Below are 19,307 nucleotides of genomic sequence, written 5' to 3' on the forward strand. Positions count from 1 at the left end.
CAGGAGAACAATACTTGTCGGACCGCATTGTGCCAAGTGCAAAGTTTGGTGGAGGGGGGATTATGGTGTGGGGTTGTTTTTCAGGAGCTGGGCTTGGCCCCTTAGTTCCAGTGAAAGGAACTGTGAATGCTTCAGCATACCAAGACATTTTGGATAATTCCATGCTCCCAACTCTGTGGGAACAGTTTGGAGCTGGCCCCTTCCTCTTCCAACATGACTGTGCACCAGTGCACAAAGCAAGGTCCATAAAGACATGGATGACAGAGTCTGGTGTGGATGAACTTGACTGGCCTGCACAGAGTCCTGACCTCGACCTGGAAGAACACTTTTGGGATGAATTAGAGCGGAGACTGAGAGCCAGGTTTTCTCGTCCAACATCAGTGTGTGACCTCACAAATGCGCTTCTGGAAGAATGGTCCAAAATTCCCATGAACACACTCCTAAACCTTGTGGACAGCCTTCCCAGAAGAGTTGAAGCTGTTAGAGCTGCAAAGGGTGGACCCACGTCATATTGAACCCCATAGACTAGGAGTGGGATGGCACTGAAATTCATATGCGAGTCAAGGCAGGTGAGCAAATACTTTTGGCAATATAATGTATATTAGGTACACTGTTATGTTCAATGCTTGAGAGGCTTATAATGGAATTCTCTGTTTATTAATGGTATTTAATGGTTTAAATGGTTTAACGTTTTTTTTTTTCTTTACTTTCCTTTTCTTGTGCTGATGAGCACTGAATTTTCCCCAGAGAATAATGAAGTTATTCTGTATCTGTATTAACTGCTGCATGCAGTCATTCTGTATCATGAACACACACATGCAAACCTGGACCACACAAGAAACAAATGCTGTTATTAGCTGGATGTACAAAATCAGTGTCCGGAGGTCAACTCCCAGAAATGTCCTGAATGCAGCAAAACAAGAAGAAAATACAAAATACAGGCAAAGAGTTGGGTGTCAGCAGGTAAATACACCACTATACATGGGGAGAGGGTCAGAACTGATAATTTAGAGGATTATTAATGTAAGCCTCAACAGTGTTTTTAAGGAAAATTTTACATACTTCGCCTTTAACTCCATCTTCTCTCTGTGTAGACATTCTGGTACAGAAACTGGGACATCCACAAAGTCTAGAGGGAACCCATTTGTGTGCTTTGAGTAATCTTGCAACAGCCGTCACATAAAATAGGGAGAAGTTAAATGTGATTATCACAGTTTATCATAGTTCCTCAGTTGAGTGGAATCCCACCTCCTTTGTGCCAAGAGGATATTGTTTTTTATTCCCCTATTATGTTGAGTGTCAAATAAGGATACTGTGGATGTGTACTTTACTGTGCAATAACTGCTTACTGTGCAATAACTTTTCATAATTCTCACACCCATGATCATTTACCTTGTATTTTCATATTTCATATTTCTTCCACATGTGCAATAACTCATACTCTCATATTCCAACATATTTGTATATTTATACACACCACTGCTGCTACTGTTTTTTCTTAAAAACTTTTTAATTATTTATTCTTTGTCAACGTGCAATAACTCCTCACTCCTCATATTCACACCCTTATATTCTTTACATTTCTTAATACCTATACCTCAGACGCCTTACTGTACATTTGTATATAGAGCATTTTGCACTTTTATCTTATTGTATTTTTTCAATTGCACTATTTCTACTTTGTCTCTTTTAATATTGTGCACTGATATGAAGAAGCTCCCCCAATTTCGTTGTACAATGTATAATGACAATAAAGAGCATTCTACTCTATTCTATTCTATTCTATTCTATTCTATTCTATTCTATTCTATTCTATTCTATTCTGTTCTATTCTATGAGTTGCATGACAGGCCATAAACTCGATGGTTGACATGTAAATACACACCAGAGAAGGAAACAAGGAAAAACAATGTTTTCACAAGCTTGATCATGTGTATTAAAGAAGTAACGTTATGGCAGAATAGATAATAAATGCTCGAAAGCAGAGAAAGTTTTTTTTTTATATAAATAAGATGTGATAGGTGAGTCTTTAGAGGATAGTGACTGTGCAAATAAAACTCTCTACAAGTGCTTACAGGTTTAGAGTGGGGATATACACAGTAGTGGAAAACCATTACTTCTGAATTATGAGTGCCTCCTATTATCTTGTCTACACTGCAGCCTTACACGACTTCACTGCAGACTCTCTAGGGAGAGGTGAGAAGAAGGAAAAAACATGGAGACGCTGGTGAAGCAGTTTGTTAGAACACTGCTTCACGGACAGCTGAGCACATACCAAGACAGAACGATGTAAAAGCCAGCAAACAAGTTCAAATCCTAGAGAGTGTTGCTGACATTATGAATCTCACACACAGACATAAACATCTGCGCTGGTAGTTGTCAGCGTTTGTCTGTGGTGGTCGTCAACAAGCCATCTGTCTAAATAAAGACTAAGCTATTGTTCCAAAGGGAGAACAGAGCGGAATGACAGAGTTCGCTGAGTTGTACACTTGGTGTTAGACCATCTCTAATGGGCCACGCTTGACTGAAAAGGCACAAATCAGTTAACACACATGCAAACAGGTGTACACACCAAACACAGGCTTATTGTACCTATGTCAACAGTGCACCTGCCAGACCTCAGTGTGGACCTGTAGGATGGGCAGCCCAGGAATGTGTCCAAGAATATGTGTGTCTGCTGTGTGTGAATGGCTTTTCTAGGTTCCCACACAGTAAACACCCCCCCAGTCATTTGCTTTTTACAAGCTCTGTGACAGAAAACAGGCATTTTCCATTTATTCTACAAAAGCTGTCACTAGAAAACAGGGAGCCAACAGGCCTGCATGTCTGTTACACACACACACACACACACACACACACACACACACAGGCCTCAGGTGGTGATGTGACGGGTCATAGCCAGCATGACACTGTCAACGGCTGTGTAACTATAACCTGTGGGAAGGTATAACAGTTTCAGTCATAAGGAATGAATGGGCCTGCACTGTCTTTAATCCCCAAGAGGATCCGAATGATGGACTGAAATAGGAAGCTGGAAACAGTTTAATGTTGCCACTTGAAAATGAGAAAGAGGTTCTTAAATCTACCCTAACACACATAGTCATGCTTTAGTGTGTGCTGTTAAAACCTGTACCTGAGGACTACTCTGTAAGTTTGCAACACAGGGCATGTACCCTGCAGTTTTCTCAACAGAGGATGTCTTGTTGTTGCACTAACCTTTTAAAATCCTCACAGTGCAAACCCTTGTGCTATGTTCTTGGTGTCTGGTAAGTGCGAAATGTGAAACAAGAAACAAAATCTGCATGCCACAACTAAAATAAACCCTAACACAGGAGCTATACTGGTGTGCAGAGTTGTTTCTTGTTTCACCTTGCACTTTGATTATTTAGCACCCAGCAAGATTAGTTACCACTGCGATGTGCATGTCTCAGCTCTCTAGTTGTTACAAGTGATAAAATCATAGACTAGATATACGAGGGGATGACCATTTTTGACTGTTGTTATGAAGCCCAGAATTTGTGTTTTTACTGTTGTTACGTTGTCTCTTTGGACCCATTAGTGACTGTGTTTGGACAATAGGATGGTGCTAGGAAGGTGCGAGAGGTGATGGGTGGACTAAGGCTAAACATGAGCTTAATGACTGGAGAAAATAGTAAACTTTATCAAACATTTGTGTAACAAAACTCAGACAACGGTCTTGTCAGTATAACTTATTAATCACAACTACGATAGAGCTGTTTATTAAGTACGGTGTGAAATCTTACTTGGTTGTCAATCATACCTTCCAATAAAAGTCTATCAAACCGAAAATGTGAGTAACGGAGCAGTAATTTACATATACAGGGTGGGGAAGCAAAATTTACAATATTTTGAGGCAGGGATTGAAAGACAGTGTATGACCAATTAGTTTATTGAAAGTCATGAGAAGTTATTTGCCACAAGAAAATTGACATAATAGAAAATGTTTTTATTCTATGTGTCCTTCTTTCTCAATAACTGCCTTCACACGCTTCCTGAAACTTGCGCAAGTGTTCCTCAAATATTCGGGTGACAACTTCTCCCATTCTTCTTTAATAGTATCTTCCAGACTTTCTCGTAATAGTTTTGCTCATAGTCATTCTCTTCTTTACATTATAAACAGTCTTTATGGACACTCCAACTATTTTTGAGATCTCCTTTGGTGTGACGAGTGCATTCAACAAATCACACACTCTTTGACGTTTGCTTTCCTGATTACTCATATGGGCAAAAGTTTCTGAAAAGGTATGGATAATAGTGTTAGGTATGATTATGACATCAATATATGTTTGGTTTCAAAACAATTGACGAAGTGCCTGCTGAGAAAAAACAACTAAATGTTCATTGTAAATTTTGCTTCCCCACCCTGTAGATCACCAGAACATGTATTAAAAGGTCAGTATAAAACTAATTAGACTACAACAATTACTGAAAAAACATTAATTTACAGTACTTGTTGAATAATCTATAGCCACTTTTACACTGAGATCACTGAGAAAAAGGTGAGATGCTGATCCCACCTTTTTTCCACCATTGACCAAGCCAAAGGAGTAAAAGAGGTGACACAGGCTGGACTTTTACAAAGCGGACCTGCGTTCCAGAATCAAAGGGGCAGTGACAGAGTGTATAGTGTGATGTATAACTTTCGTGTCGAAAATACCCCGAGCATAGCGGTGTTGCTAACCTCTCCAGAGTCGGCCCGTCTTTCACCGTTCCACAAATGTTAGCATAGATAGAGTCCTCTGCCTGAAGTGACAACAGCTCATGGATCTCGGCATCTCCCCAGTTCGACATCTTTCTGGTTGCATTGATATGCTTGTTGACTGTACACGGCCCACGCTCATTTTAAAATCCCGCCCAACATGTCATCAAAACGACACCTTGGTTGTGAAACGAGAGGTGTTCCTTTTACATAGCGTTCCAGAATCATGATTCCACCTTTATCATGGCTCTGTTACTACCTCCAGAGGTGTTACAATGCTGTGATAAAGGCGGGACCAAATGATCCCACCATTTCGTTTACGCAGATGTCATTCCGAAATAAAGGCGAAATATTCCCGTAACAGAAGTGCTGTGTAAAAGGGGTTTATGTTTAAGGTAGTCAGGCCTTTTTGGAGCCAGCATCTAGTGGCCATGAGCATTATTAGGTTACATCTTAATAACACTTCTGTTTTAGCTTCACTTTGAAATTATGGTCCTTGCCTCTTGGTTAAAACTCATAGATCTGTTATGCTATGAAAAGTTAGGATGGGATCATATTTATCTAGTAATACATTAATGACACACTGCTGCCAAATAGGTGTACTGCATCTTTTTTGAAACATCCAGGGGGTTTTTCTTTTTAGGTGTAAATGTCACCTTCATATGTGGCAGTAGCTCCTGATTTTCAGTGCGTCCTTGGGTACAGTCACACACATTTATAGCTTTCTCCTTAGAGTCAGATAAGTGTTTCACATGCTTGTGTACTTACATGAAGTTTGCTGTGCTGGGAGCTTGTCATTTTTTCATGTTAGCTGACTGTGTTTCTAAGGGATGACTAGTATTTAGTGTTTGCGCAAATTCTGTTTTTACTGCTCTGGGGACGTGTTGGACACACCCACTGGGACTAAGACTCATTAGATGGTCAGATATCTGCAGATGAGCATGCATTAAGTCTAACAACATGACCTCACAAGGGAATCCAAACATTTTACACAAAGTCATGCTGATCAAAGTAAATGAACCGAACACTTCCTTACACCAAACTACAAACAGACTTTACAGGGCCTATGAGTGTAGCCTCGGTAATACTAACAACCCACGATGTGGAGTAATGGCCGCTGGGCACCATGAAAAAGACAAGACAAGAAGACAAGAGGAAGAGGACATGGACTGAAGACAACCCTCCCATTGTACCAGAAATTGTGTAACAGCATGCACCACTTCTTGCTTACCTTAAAAGTATGGCAAAGATTGTCTACTGTTAACTTCTGTTCACCACTGTAAGAGTAAAAATATTAAAATGGAAAAAAAAAGATGTCTCGAAGAAGTATTTAACCTTCAGGTCTAGTCCTACAAATGTTCTGCACTGTTAGTAGAGGGGGAGAGGTTTTGAAGAATTCTAGAGCAGGCATGAAGGTTTTGCACAGAAAGTCTACAACATATAAATCAGCACATTATGGCTGATATGATGGACCAAGACCATCATTATCTCAGAAGTACACAAGCATGTTTCAATCTTCCATATCAAACCTTTACCTGTGAAAATAGGGCCAAGGAGAACTGGTCTTCCCTGTCCTGTGACAACACTGTCATCATATCATATCATACTTGCAATACATTATCAGTACCAAAACGTCAAATATTGATATTTTTCTTAAGACAAATGTTTGTTGCTTGCTTTCTTCTTCTGTTACATGGATCATGATATAACGTAGATTATTTTCTTGCTACCTATTAAGTATCACACAATCACTGTAATGTGATACCATTAAGGGAATTTGTCAAGGTAGTATTTTATCATCAATTAAACTCCACTCCTCCAAAAAGTACTGTAGACTCCTTAGTCCATGAAAGAACAGTTACATGAATTTCATGCTTAGTGCAGGGCTATCTTACTTTAGAGTGAGGGATCTATCAATTTGGTAAATTTCAACAATTCAAACATCCAAATAAGAGCAGGGTTTTATACCCAGTAGTGCTACTGACTCAGACAATGACAATGTATGTATTTCTAGTGAGTAATACGCCTTCGAATCCTTGATCAAACCATGCAGTAATTGCATGTTTTCCCTCTGGAGCACTTCAGTTTGCATGCTGCTATTATAAAAAATGGATATAAAATGGATGGACTAGTACATTGTGACAGTCATGAGCTGTAAACACAACTAATGAACTGAGATAAAAGCATCAGTGAGCAGACTGAGACCGGAGCCTCTTCACATCTGCAGTGTCATCCACTTTACTCAGACAGAGAATCTGACTCAGAACAAAAAGACATGAGACACAGAGAAAGAGAGACAGAGTTAATGAAGGAGAGGGAGATGAAAGAGAAAATAAAAACCAGGGAAATTAGGGCCAATTTGGTTAGGATCCATCAAGTTTCACACTGATGCCGGTCCTAAAAGGCAGCCACCATACCCATCTTAGCAGGTGTTATTTGCCATCATCACTTCACCCACCCTCCCTGACCTCTACTAATGGTCTTGTATGTACAAACATACAGAGCAGACACACAAAACATATGGAGGTTGCTAAATTCCTGAGCCACCAAACTATCAAAGGAGACACTTCGATTTGATGCCACCGCTCCTGTGAGTTTGCACACTTTGGCCAATTACTGGTAAACTGACACATCTTCTCTCTCCCGTTTACAGATCGACAGATACAGCAGCTATTTTTACCTCTGCATAAAAGCAGAGACTGTTTTCACACTCCGCCAACTGGAACTGTGCCTTTCATTAAGGAAATCTATTTAGAGCTAAGCAGGGAGGGGAGAAGTGGGGAAGCAGGGAAAGATGAGCTCTGATTAAGTTTTTCAATGAAAATGTGTGAGATTCTGTGGGTTGTCTCATCACCAGTCAAAGCCTGAGTACTTTTTAATAGAAGAGGTGGGGCCCAGTTTGATGCCTGCAACTACTTTCAGATCCAAAAACATCTCAGTATTTTCACAAACGGACTGTCAGCAACTTATCACAAAGACTCAGCTGGTGCAGTGTCAATCACTGGCATAGGGTTAGATGAGCAGGTCAGCAGACTGTGACCCCACCATCTGTGTATGTGTCAATGACAGTTAGGCTGATAAGCACATCAGCATACTGAGGATTACAGAGAAAACTGATCACTATAAAGACAGTCAAGAAGAGGTCAAAAACCTCATGAAAATGATCAGAAAAACTTTAAGGTCATCATCTGTGATGTTAATTAAATTCATTTTACGCTGGATGACCTCTTCTCAGATTCTTCTTGACATTTGTCTTTTGTCCACAGGTTTATTTTATGCTTTTTTTCCCTCTTTAAACTCATAAACTCAAGGCTGTTGAGACCGAAGAATCATTACAAAGAGTTGATGGGAACCTAAAGCAGCCTTAGGCTGCCTGTCATTTTACATACAATAAGCATTTTGCGTTTCCTGTTAATAATCAAATGTTTGCCATATTTTCATGTGGCTTTTACATTCCCATGAGGTAGAGATAAATTTTCACCAAAATTCAGAGCTCCTCTCTGTTACATTATGAGTAATTGCAGTGACCGATGTTATGACATCATTGTCTTGTCTTCTTGCTTTTTAATGGAGGTGAAACTGACAAGGCGTGACGAGACATGCTATCCCTGCATGCACCACTACACTGAGCTGAGGCTTCCCAGTTGGCTTATACATTAGCTACCAGTTACCTGGGTGCTGGACTGTTCATTTGAAATGTGGACAAAAAGAGGTAAATTGAGAGGGCACCAGCTGCGCTATCCATGGGATGATGAGGTGAGGCGGCACCCCCAGACAAAACGACTTTAAATAATGACTTTTCTCTCAGCTGTGGACACTGAATGTTTAACTAACAAGCTCATTGAAACACACAACAGAAACCTAACTCCCACCAGGAACAGGTGGCTTCCCCGTCACTGAATTTCTACTTGTTTTAATTAATGATCCTCATTGGGCTTTTCTAATACAATGCCTCACTGTCATTACTTTAGTCAGAATATATGGTTATGATCATCATAAATCATGTACCAAATGTGCAGAGTATGTCCCTCTGGCTATACAGCATTCCTAAAAAACCTCAAAGACTTTCATTCGAGCAGTTATACTGAGGAGTTATGGGATCACTCACATTTATAGGCTTTTCTATGCCACCAAGCAAGAAAATGAGGGAAACACTTTCATGGAAAGTATGCAGCCATGTGAAAGTGTTTAATCACTAAGCTCCTGTGGGCGCGTGCCTAGGGCATTTAAACACGCCTTTGGGAGTAGACTGTCAACACAAAGCCACACACACTGATCTCACGCACACACTACAACCAGGCTCAATGAAATGTTACCGTTTTATGACAGATTCAGGCACACAAGACTGTCACAATTCTGCAGTTAAAAGCTTGGGTTAAAAAAATAATATTTCAGCTGTATTAGTACACTTGATCTACCTTAGAATGACTCCAGTTTCCAGTCTTTACTCGTGGGGGCTTCCACTGTCAGACTGTAAAAATACTGGGATATTCCCGAGTCTGCGTTGTAGCTGTAGTTCCACAAAATCACTTAGTGCACCATTATAAAAAAGAAGCTACAGTACTGTGCATAAGTCCTAGGCCACCTCTAGGTTTGTTGTTTTTGTAGGGTTGAAATGAGCATATATATTTATTTCTCATACAGGGAATATGTGTATAGCCTTAAAAGACTCACAAAAAACTGAACTAAATGGGTTCTAAAGGTTAAAGTCCCTATTTAGTGTGACCCCTGAATACATGACAAGAAGCAGCACAAACAGTTACAAACATCTGAAATGTGTAGAATGAAACCTGGTGTAAAACATCAGAAAATTAACACAATAAATCTCATATTGTCTTGGGTTAAAGACATGCTAAGAGCTTAGGACGTCACACTAAATACTACCACTTTGGTTTATAGAAGCTGTCGTTTTTCTCTGAAACTTTTGTTTGTACAGCTGCACATACTTCACATATATTCAGGTTGTTTAATACAGAGACTGAGAAATGCATATACGTAAGTGGTCATTAGAACTTTACTAAATCGACAAGTCTGATGTTGGCCTGGGAGTTTTGCACAGTACTATAAATTACAGTTCTCATTAGTGAATATGAAAATCAAAATTACTGTATTATTTCAATATATTTCCAGTTTAACACCTCAGTTCACAGATGCACAAAATATTCATCTGAGGTGATTCCCCATTGATGGAAAGCCAAACAGACATGTTTAGGTCATTGTGTAGGGTGATCCAAACTTGCTTAATTCTGTTTACTGCACAAATCCTGGACAACTGACAACTGTGGGTCTATCCTTAAATCTCCTGAAATCCCCCCAAAACAACACGAAAAAACACTTCACTGAGTGTTTCTGCTTTTAGATTATACACATATAGAATGCAATCAAGCGACAATGGCTTCAACCTTTTCAGAATGCTTTGTGTAAAAGAGGCTAAAACACTTTGATTACGAGGCAGTGAAGTGTGTGTGTGTGTGGGGGGTCACGGCAGCTGCTATCCCACTAAATTCATCTTCTTTGCTTCATTAGACGCTGCCTCTGTCTGTGTTCAGTCTTCATGTTTGTTTCAGGTGATAGAGAACATGAATCAAAGCATTTTGAGGTTTGCTTTCTTACTTCCTGCACACAGAGGAGGAAAGCACTTATACAGCAACAAAATCCTCTCTGGGGACAAGAAGGAGGAGTGAAGGGAAAAGCGAACAGAGCGACACAGCATTTTGAACCCAGCCCTGATGGTCTCAAACCTGGAAATTGATAGCTGAGTTCACATGGGAACCTGTAAAAATGATATGATGGTGAAGGTTTTGTACACAGCTGGTGCTGCTTTAAAGAATCTGGAGTTGAGTCATAGTCCAAACAAAAAAAGAATGAGTGAGAGAAAACGATCCTGTCTCTTCTGTGCACTGTAAACATCCTCTGAAAGGATGGACAGAATGTGCTCTGCTTTGACAAGACAGCAATGCTGGAATTGATTAATACAATGGGTGTATCATCTTCATTTCGGGATGTCTTGTTTTCCAAATATTAAACTCAATTCATTTTTTTAAATCTAAATGAATCCAACTCTGGCAAAGTTTCAAAAATGACAGGATTTGACAGATGGCACATTTTAGGGAAGTAACGGTCATGCATACAGAGTTAAACATACTCTTAAAGCTCTTTTTCTCCATTCTTCTCACAACTATGTGTGTCTTTGTCTTTCATACAGTGACACAGGCTGCCAGGTTTGTTTTAAATCCTTCTTTTCCTTCAGTGGCTCATCATTTCTCAACCATTTTCAATTCTAAAAAGCAGGGGGTTTCCAAGGTCAGCCCCTTGACAAATGGAACACTCATTGTAAGAAGGAAGAAGGGACAGAGAATAAAAGAGTGAAAGGGCATTTGTTGCTGCCAGACCGAGCACCGACCGCACCATTTGGACAAATCCACGTTTTGTTTTGTTTTGTTTTGGGGTTTTTTTGAAGCCAGCTTCCACTTGAGGAAACTCAAAGCTCTCCTGCACGCATAAAGACAACGAAATGAGAGGTCCACTTAATGCCTGTCCAGAGAATATGCCCCCTCACTATTACATGCACACATATACACACATCAACACACCTCAGCCGTCCCTGTAATCCCACTGGGACCCTTAGTCTCTCTAAAAAGTGAGCCTGACACGAGCCTGACTCAACGCTGAGCATCAGACGCACACACACATGGATACAATTCAGGCAAAAGTAGGGGCCCCAGGGCAGGCAGGTGCTGGGGCAGCCTCACAAAGTGGAGGCTGTGTTTGTGTGTGTGTGTATGTGTGTGTGTGTGTGTGTGTGTGTGTGTGTGTGTGTGTGTGTGTGTGTGTGTGGTAGGAGGGGGGCCCGTTTGCCTTCTGTCAGCCCAACCTGCTGTTTGCATGATCAGCTGGCCTGTGTTTCTCTTCTCCTGGGGTTTCTTGGCTACATCAGTGCGTGTGTGTGTGTGTGTGTGTGTGTGTGTGTGTGTGTGTGTGTGAATGCTTTTTTCGTGACATCACCTAGACTGATGGATCAATGCATTGAGGATTATGTATCACTCTAATTGTATTATTAGGGTCAGTGTCAGTGGACGACACGCCCACAGCGTCCACTGAGGTCCCACTCCTAACACCCAACAGGAGTTTACTTTAATAAAGCTGTGGTTACATATAATGCTGTTTGTTATCCAACAGAAACAGGTTTAAAGCTGCACGAGACAAAATTTTGATCTAAAATACATTTGCAAAAACAGCTTGAATGACAAAAATGGGCTTAAATACAGAAAAAAAATAACTCTCAGGGGCTCAGACCTGATAAACCGTGCAGAATTAGCCAAGTTTGATCCAAGACTAGAGCTACTCAAAGCTATAAAATCCAAATCTTTTACCTTCAGGTTACGTTTTCGAGCCAAACAAATGTGCCAAGTGCAGTGTTAAACCTTAAGTCAAATTACCAGTGACAGAATAGTGCTAGGTCATGATACATGGGAAGCATTTAGAAATATTTATAACCATGCCAAACACTAATACACTAAATCAACCTTTTGCCATTCATCAGAATTCCTGTTCAATTTCCTCCTCATCCAAAATCTTCCCCATCATGACCTTTAAACACTGCCGTGCCACATCCTTCAAACACGTGTTGCTGGAAGCTGATAACAGAGATGAACTCAGAGGTCAGTCACATTTCACACACAGACAAGAATCTTGGAAAACAACACTGCTCCACGAAAGTAAAACATGCATGATGAGAGAAGATTAAAGACACTGTAGTTTTGGAGTACATACCTTGTCAAACAAAGATTTCCATTGCTGAGACAAAGACAGAGAGACAAAAAAAGCAAGTGAAGGAGTAAGTAAGAGGAAGAAGTGGAAAGATGAAAAAAAAAAAAAAAAATTAAAATCATAACCGAAACAGGTGCCAGGGCTCAGAGAGGAGCACCTGCTTAGAAATTATTAATCTTGCATGCCAAAAAGACTTTACTTCCCTGTGTGCATTTGCCTTAATTGTAGTCTTACAATCACATGCTGTTATTATCTGATCATTGGGGTCAATGAGCCACAGCAGAAGATAATAGGGTTCTAAAGAGTGCATTATTATGTGGAAGGGTTCTCAAGGAGTAGTCTGGAAGTCTAAGGCACCTATTGGAGGACCTGTGGTATGGGTTGTCCACATGTGTCTAATACACGTGAAAAGGATGTTCTGTCTTTAGGATTTGACTCATTGAACATCAGATCCTTCACACTGTAACTACTATTATGCGTCATGCCATTTGCGTATCAGTGGAACTCGAACGTATCCTTGAGCGCAATATAAAGGTCGTGCTGCGTAATGATCAAAAATAACCAAAGTAAGTGTGTATATTAAAGTTCCTCTGTGCTGTGTGTGTGGACCCACCTCCTCTGGGGCCACTGGGAAGACTTCGGTGCTCTCCAAAACCTCGATCTCCTCGCCCTCCGCGTTGGACGCCACCGCGGGAGAGGAGTTGACCGGCGCCTCCCGGGTTCCGCCCGCCATCCTCGGGCTGCTGTTCTCCATAGACCCGCGGAGCGCAGTCTTCAGGAATGACTCCACATAGCTCACAATCCCACTTCGCTCCAAATGTGCGTCACCAGATGTTAAAGGTGAGAAAGCTGAGCATCGTGCTCAGTCGCGCGTCATCCCAAGAGATCCAGATCAGTCCAGGTGAAGATATTGATTCAAAATAAATAAATATTAACTAAGTGCGTGTGCTCCTGTCATTCCTGGCGCATGTTCTCATATAGACCCGGCAAAGCAATCTCCATCCGCAGAGGAAAAGTTGATCTGGTGATAGTTTGGTGGGTTTTTTGAGCCGTAAAAGTCAATTTGCGGTGTCACCCCACCATCCACCACCACAGCGTCAGAATCCTGGCCAGCAGCGGTGACAGTGGTTTGCAGAGCTGTGGACACCAGCCTGGATTCTCCTCCACACGGACAGAGGCAGCGGTCCAAGTTTACGAGGCAAGGGGACTTTTGGGTTCCAGAGCGAGTCTCACTTGGAGATATGCGACGACGCAGCGGCGGAGCGCAGATCCATCTGAAAGAAATAATGACATCATCAAATGCTGTCAACAACATGAGGCGCAGGACACCAGTGATCAACACGGAGGGGTGACACACGGCTGGTCCATCCGCGGGAGCCGGTGAAACTCAGCTTAAATAGTGTGGACACAGTCACATGGCAGCCCCGCAAAACAGAAGTCCGCGCAAGTGCTTAGATTTTGTGGTGCGTCATGATACCTGGCACGCTGGTTTGTGCTGCTTTGTGCTCTTTGGGCAATCGTCTGGTTTCTCTGGGTTCTTGGTTCAGCTCCAGGTGACGCCGGGACCGTGCACAAGCCAGCCGTGTGCGTCCTTCCATGAAAACACAGACATGGAGAGAGAGAGAGAGAGAGAGACAGAGAGAGAGAGAGAGAGACAGAGAGGGACCTGGTGGGGGCGGAGAGATGGATAACAGGGAGGCACTGACAGGATCACCGGCCACTCCCGCTCCGGGGCTTCGAGGAACTCCGGCTCTTTTCCTGAACAGCTGACTGTCACCTCAGTCAGCATCAGGGGTTTGGGGTCATTGTGTCTCATCATCAAATTTAAGGCACGACAAAGATAAAATAACAGGTAATCAATACACTATTCAGCTGAATGTGTTTCCAAAAGGTAGAAACCATTAACCCTTTCACAGTGGCGGCACCAAGGGGGGGCATGGGGGGGCAAATGCCCCCCCAGTCACAACCTTTGCCCCCCCAGTTGCCCCCCCACCCAGATTTGGGCAAATCTTTGGGAAAATTCGGACAATGAAGAAATATGAAAAATCCATCAATAAAAGCGTACACAACACATTTTGATACACTAAAAATACAACCAGGCAGACAGCCCCCCCCCCCCCCCCATGCACGCATGTATAGAGGGTTCTCTCAAAGGCCAGCTGGTCACTGTCCAAAGCCCCACTTCAGTTCTGGAATGGATAAATACCTCCGCTTGTATTGCATTCATCTTTCTTCTACATAAGAAATGTAAAGCAAAGAATTAGCACGAGTAGCATAAGGACTAGTTTTTTATGTTTTGAACCCAACTATTAATTACAAATAGTTTTGTTAACTGTTCAGGTCTGTTTTATCACTCAATTTGAATTTCTGCTAGAAGATTATACTGGTCGGTATGAAAGTGTACCTAAGCCCACAGATATTGTCAGTGATTATATACATGTGCATGTAGTGGAAGCCATTGTATACATACGTTTTGTTTGATTAGTTGGCTAGGCTATTAGTTTTATTTTATTTTCAACATTTATTAACTTGCATGCATTGGCATTGATGTTTTTTTGCCGCATGTTTTTCTGATGTGTTTAGAGAAATATGTGAAAGTAGATTGTACCTATTAAATAATCATAACAGAAAGTCTGAGTTGTTCATGCTGTAGTTTTTAACAAATACCTTAGATGGACCACAGATGGCCAATAAGTGCTCAGCATCACCGGGAACTCCTTCAAGACTTTTGGAAAACATTTCAGGTGACTACTTCATGAAGCTCATCGAGACAATGCCAAAAATGTGCAAAGCATTAATAAAAGAAAAATGTGGCTATTTTGAAGAATCTAAAATATAAAACATGCTTTAAGTTATGTCACTTTTTTGTAACTACATAATTCCATTTGTGTTCATTCATAGTTTTGATGACTTCAGTGAGAATCTACACTGTAAATAGTCATGAAAATAAAGAAAAAAACAGGTGAGTCCAAACTTTTGACTGGTAGTGTATATATATATATATATATATATATATATATATATATATATATATATCAGTCGCTAAAGCGCAAAGTGTTAATTTCGCGCTACGCATGAATTTTTTTTTTGCCGGCACCCCCCAACATTTTCTTTGCCCTCCAGTTGCCCCCCCACTTTTAAAATCCTGGTGCCGCCACTGCCCTTTCATGCATACTGGTCACTACAGTGGACAGTTATTTTACAGATGTTCTCTTGTATATTCATGGATTTTGTTGTTTTAGTTGCATATCAGACAACACAGTGGACGCTTATGTACCATCTCATACACTGCAATTCACACAATTACTGACAAATACTTGATAAACCTGATCTGCAGTAACATGTTTGAGAGTAAATCAATTGCTATTTGTTATTAGACTGTAATTAACAGTTTTCTTAAACAAAAAGTTGAAAACAATATATATATATTATGTCCATGAAGTGAGTAACAACTTGTATTAGAGTATGATAAAATGTGAGAAAACATCAGATTAGCTGCATTAAAGGAAAATATTTCATAGTTTTCACACAGTATATGACTTTCTGATATTGTATTTTAAACACGTTTCTTTTCTTCAAAAATTAAACACATGCTGTCTAGCTGAGTAGACATTTTTGAAACCCCATAAAAAACAGCTTCATAAAAAATTTCAATGACATTGTTTTTTTCATGCCTAAAGAGGAATAAAAACACTCAGGAAAAATATCTTGACTAAGGTTTTCATAATTCATGCATGAAAGGGTTAAAATGACAACTTTTGGAACATCCTTGAAACTGATTTAAAAAAAACATAGATAGATAGATAGATAGATAGATAGATAGATAGATAGATAGATAGATAGATAGATAGATAGATAGATAGATAGATAGATAGATAGATAGATAGATAGATAGATAGATAGATAGATCAGGTTCATACTTTATTTATACCTGTAGGTGGATTTGTTTTGCAGTTAAATCATGACATCCTTTTGATATTTCTAAAAACACAATGACACTTAACATGAAACCAAGACATGAGTTGACTATAGACATCATAAAATAAAAGTACTCCAGTTCCATTGATTGTCAGAAAAGATTAAAAAAAACAAAACAAAACAAAAAAACAACTCATACCCTCATTCATCCCAGAAAGACGGAAACTTCGGAAGATTATTAAAATCCTCATTAGGCTGTCTGATAAGCATTACAACTCTACAGTGCAGCAAGCTCAAGTAAAATGCACCTTGTTGCTTTTTTACTGCACCTTGTTTATTTATACATTATATTTTATACTATATTTTTTACCAACTATGTATTTGTTGCTGTTTTTTATACTGTGATTTTTATTATCTTGTTAATTCTCTGTTTATCATCCCACACCATAGGCCTATTGGTCTGGGAACCCTAATTTTGTTTCCATATTCTATTCTATTCTATTCTATTCTATTCTATTCTATTCTATTCTATTCTATTCTATTCTATTCTATTCTATTCTATTCTATAATGTGAGGGCATACCCCTGCATGGACATTTACTGTTTGTGTTACTCTGAAGTATATTGATATTCCAGCAGATACAGAAGACAGGCTGTAACTGCGCCTTTAATCAATCTTTACATAATCTACAGCATATTTTCATATTACTGATCAATTCTCATCCAGTGCAAGGGAAATGTGATTATGGGATACCTGCTGCAGGAAATCAAACTCAGCTGTACATCATACCCTCACACAGAGTGAGCATTGAAAAACTGTATTTCTTTTTCATTTTTCATTAAATCTTACATACTCTGAGGCATTGTGGCATTTAAGAAGAATCGAATCAAGTCGAATAGAATAGAATAGAATAGAATAGAATAGAATAGAATAGGCAATGTAAACAAAAATTTGTTGCCATAGTAGGTAATTTGCAGAACATATCCCTAGATTTTAAGAAACAGTACAAAAACATACATACATACATACATACATACACACACGCATAAAAACAGTCAAATAATACTGTAAGTTACGAAAAAAAATACATATCCTGTTAATATTTATTGCTTTGGCCACTATCTTGAGGGTCATTTCTATCAAATCTCACTGGATGTCATAAATACTATTTAATCTTGTCTGCAGAGAAGACACACCCGTCTTTATAAATTGCATGTTATTTTCCTATAAGGGTTCATAAATTAGGGAGTGTCTGTGCTTGTAAATTCCTTGTTGTTTCAGGAGGATAAAAACCGTCCCCTCCAGGTCTCCCTGCAACCTATCACGTAAATGACGGGGCCCCATTTGAGACAAACACCCAACTATTACCTGAAAAGACATCAAACAAACCTAATAGTTGGGTGGAAGCTATGAATGAGGAGGAATTATGTGACGGTTTTGTGTAGGTTGATCCTTCAGGTTAAAAAAAACTCCCAGTTACAGGATGCAATAGCATTACCATGGAAACTGTATGGTCAGTTGGTGTTTGTAACCTCAGGGCTGTTTTTTGACTCCTACACAGTCCGCTGTTGGGTTAAAGTTGGAGGGTGTTCTTTTCTAGGTCAGAAATACATTTTCTGAGATTTGTGAAATGAATGTGACTTAAAACAGAATACAGAATGAGTTTTAAAAATGTAATTAAGCAACTCAACCTTGCCTCTGACATTTGATTAATCCTGAAAGCTGTGCATTTCTTCTTAAAATTACTTCTTAAACTTTTGCAAAACCGACGTTGACCTGTTGGACACTAAGGATTTAAGTCATTCTGAGTTATGTTGCACACCTTATGTACAACAATCGAAAGCAGCAACGGTAAACCCATTTAAGGAAACACAGATGTACACATTTAAAGTACTTCTATACTTTAGCATTTCCATTTTATGCTATTTTATATAGCAATACTTCCACTAATTTCAGAGGCAAATATTGTACTTTCTACTCCACCTTTTTACAGCTTTAATTATTACGTTACCTTTAAAGATTCAATGCAAGACAAGTTTTTTTTAAATATTTTTGGCCAAATATTACAATTTGGCCAAAAATATGACGTAAGCATTTATGCCATGAGGCTAACAATGTGCATTTCTCAATCTCTGTAACAAGATGCATCTAAAATATATGGAAAATGGCAAAATAATATAAAGAATTCATCAATAATTTTAGACAGAACAAAGCAAATCCCAGTATTTAGTGTGACCTGTTGTACTTCTCATGTCTTAAACTATTCTGGGTAGATGAAATGAGGTTTACTGCTGTAATTTTGTGGCGTTTTATACTTGGCTTTATTCAACTCATTAAACTTTTATTATTACTTGAGCTAGTTGAATTAGAGTTAGTTCATATTTGTGAGTTTTTAATGCTGTGCACAATATTTACTTGTATTTTCTTGTTGTACCTTAATAAAAAAGACAGAGAAATAGATATTATGCTCATTGCAACAATGTACAAATAACACAGCTAAGACATGTGCATATTTTTTTCTTTTCAGTTAAGGTAGGTAAAATATTATTTTTCTCTTCATTAAAAAATGAAATTAATAATTTAATATCAGTGGTAAAATTACAGGGTGCAACTGCACCACCAAATTATTTTAGATGAATTGTAACCCATCATGCCTGGGGTGGTTCTGACAGGACAGCCTCACAGTGTCTCATTTTGGTCTTATGTAATGAAAAATGACACAATTACTGAAGTAAATTACTAAATAAACCTTATTACAAACTCCCGTAGGTCAGATATGAGGGGAATCATTGTGTTATTAGCAAAAAGGCAGGATTGGGAATTTGCATAGAAGCAGCTAATTAGATAAAACAAGCTTTGGCTGGGCTTACATTTACACATCATGTGCTAATATAAGCAG

At 39.5% G+C, this 19,307-nt stretch overlaps 1 protein-coding gene across 3 annotated transcripts in view; it reads right to left on the reverse strand.

Annotated features, from left to right (window-relative positions):
• The window catches only part of rhbdl3 (rhomboid, veinlet-like 3 (Drosophila)), a 90,733-nt gene extending 76,639 nt beyond the window's left edge, over positions 1-14,094 (reverse strand). The window contains exons 1-3 of one of the 3 annotated variants that reach the window (XM_030137582.1): positions 13,968-14,094; positions 13,104-13,764; positions 12,494-12,517 (exon numbers count right to left, since the gene is read on the reverse strand). In XM_030137582.1, coding sequence (XP_029993442.1) covers positions 12,494-12,517; positions 13,104-13,244 — 165 coding nt within the window. In that variant the 5' untranslated portion in view covers positions 13,245-13,764; positions 13,968-14,094. Of the gene's footprint in view, positions 1-12,493; positions 12,518-13,103; positions 13,939-13,967 lie in introns of those variants that run through there. The other 2 variants (XM_030137574.1, XM_030137593.1) reach the window with 2 other exon arrangements.
• Positions 14,095-19,307: the final 5,213 nt, after the last annotated feature.

This window comes from Sphaeramia orbicularis, chromosome 1 (genome assembly GCF_902148855.1).
Source record: "Sphaeramia orbicularis chromosome 1, fSphaOr1.1, whole genome shotgun sequence".
Classification (NCBI taxonomy): domain Eukaryota; kingdom Metazoa; phylum Chordata; class Actinopteri; order Kurtiformes; family Apogonidae; genus Sphaeramia; species Sphaeramia orbicularis.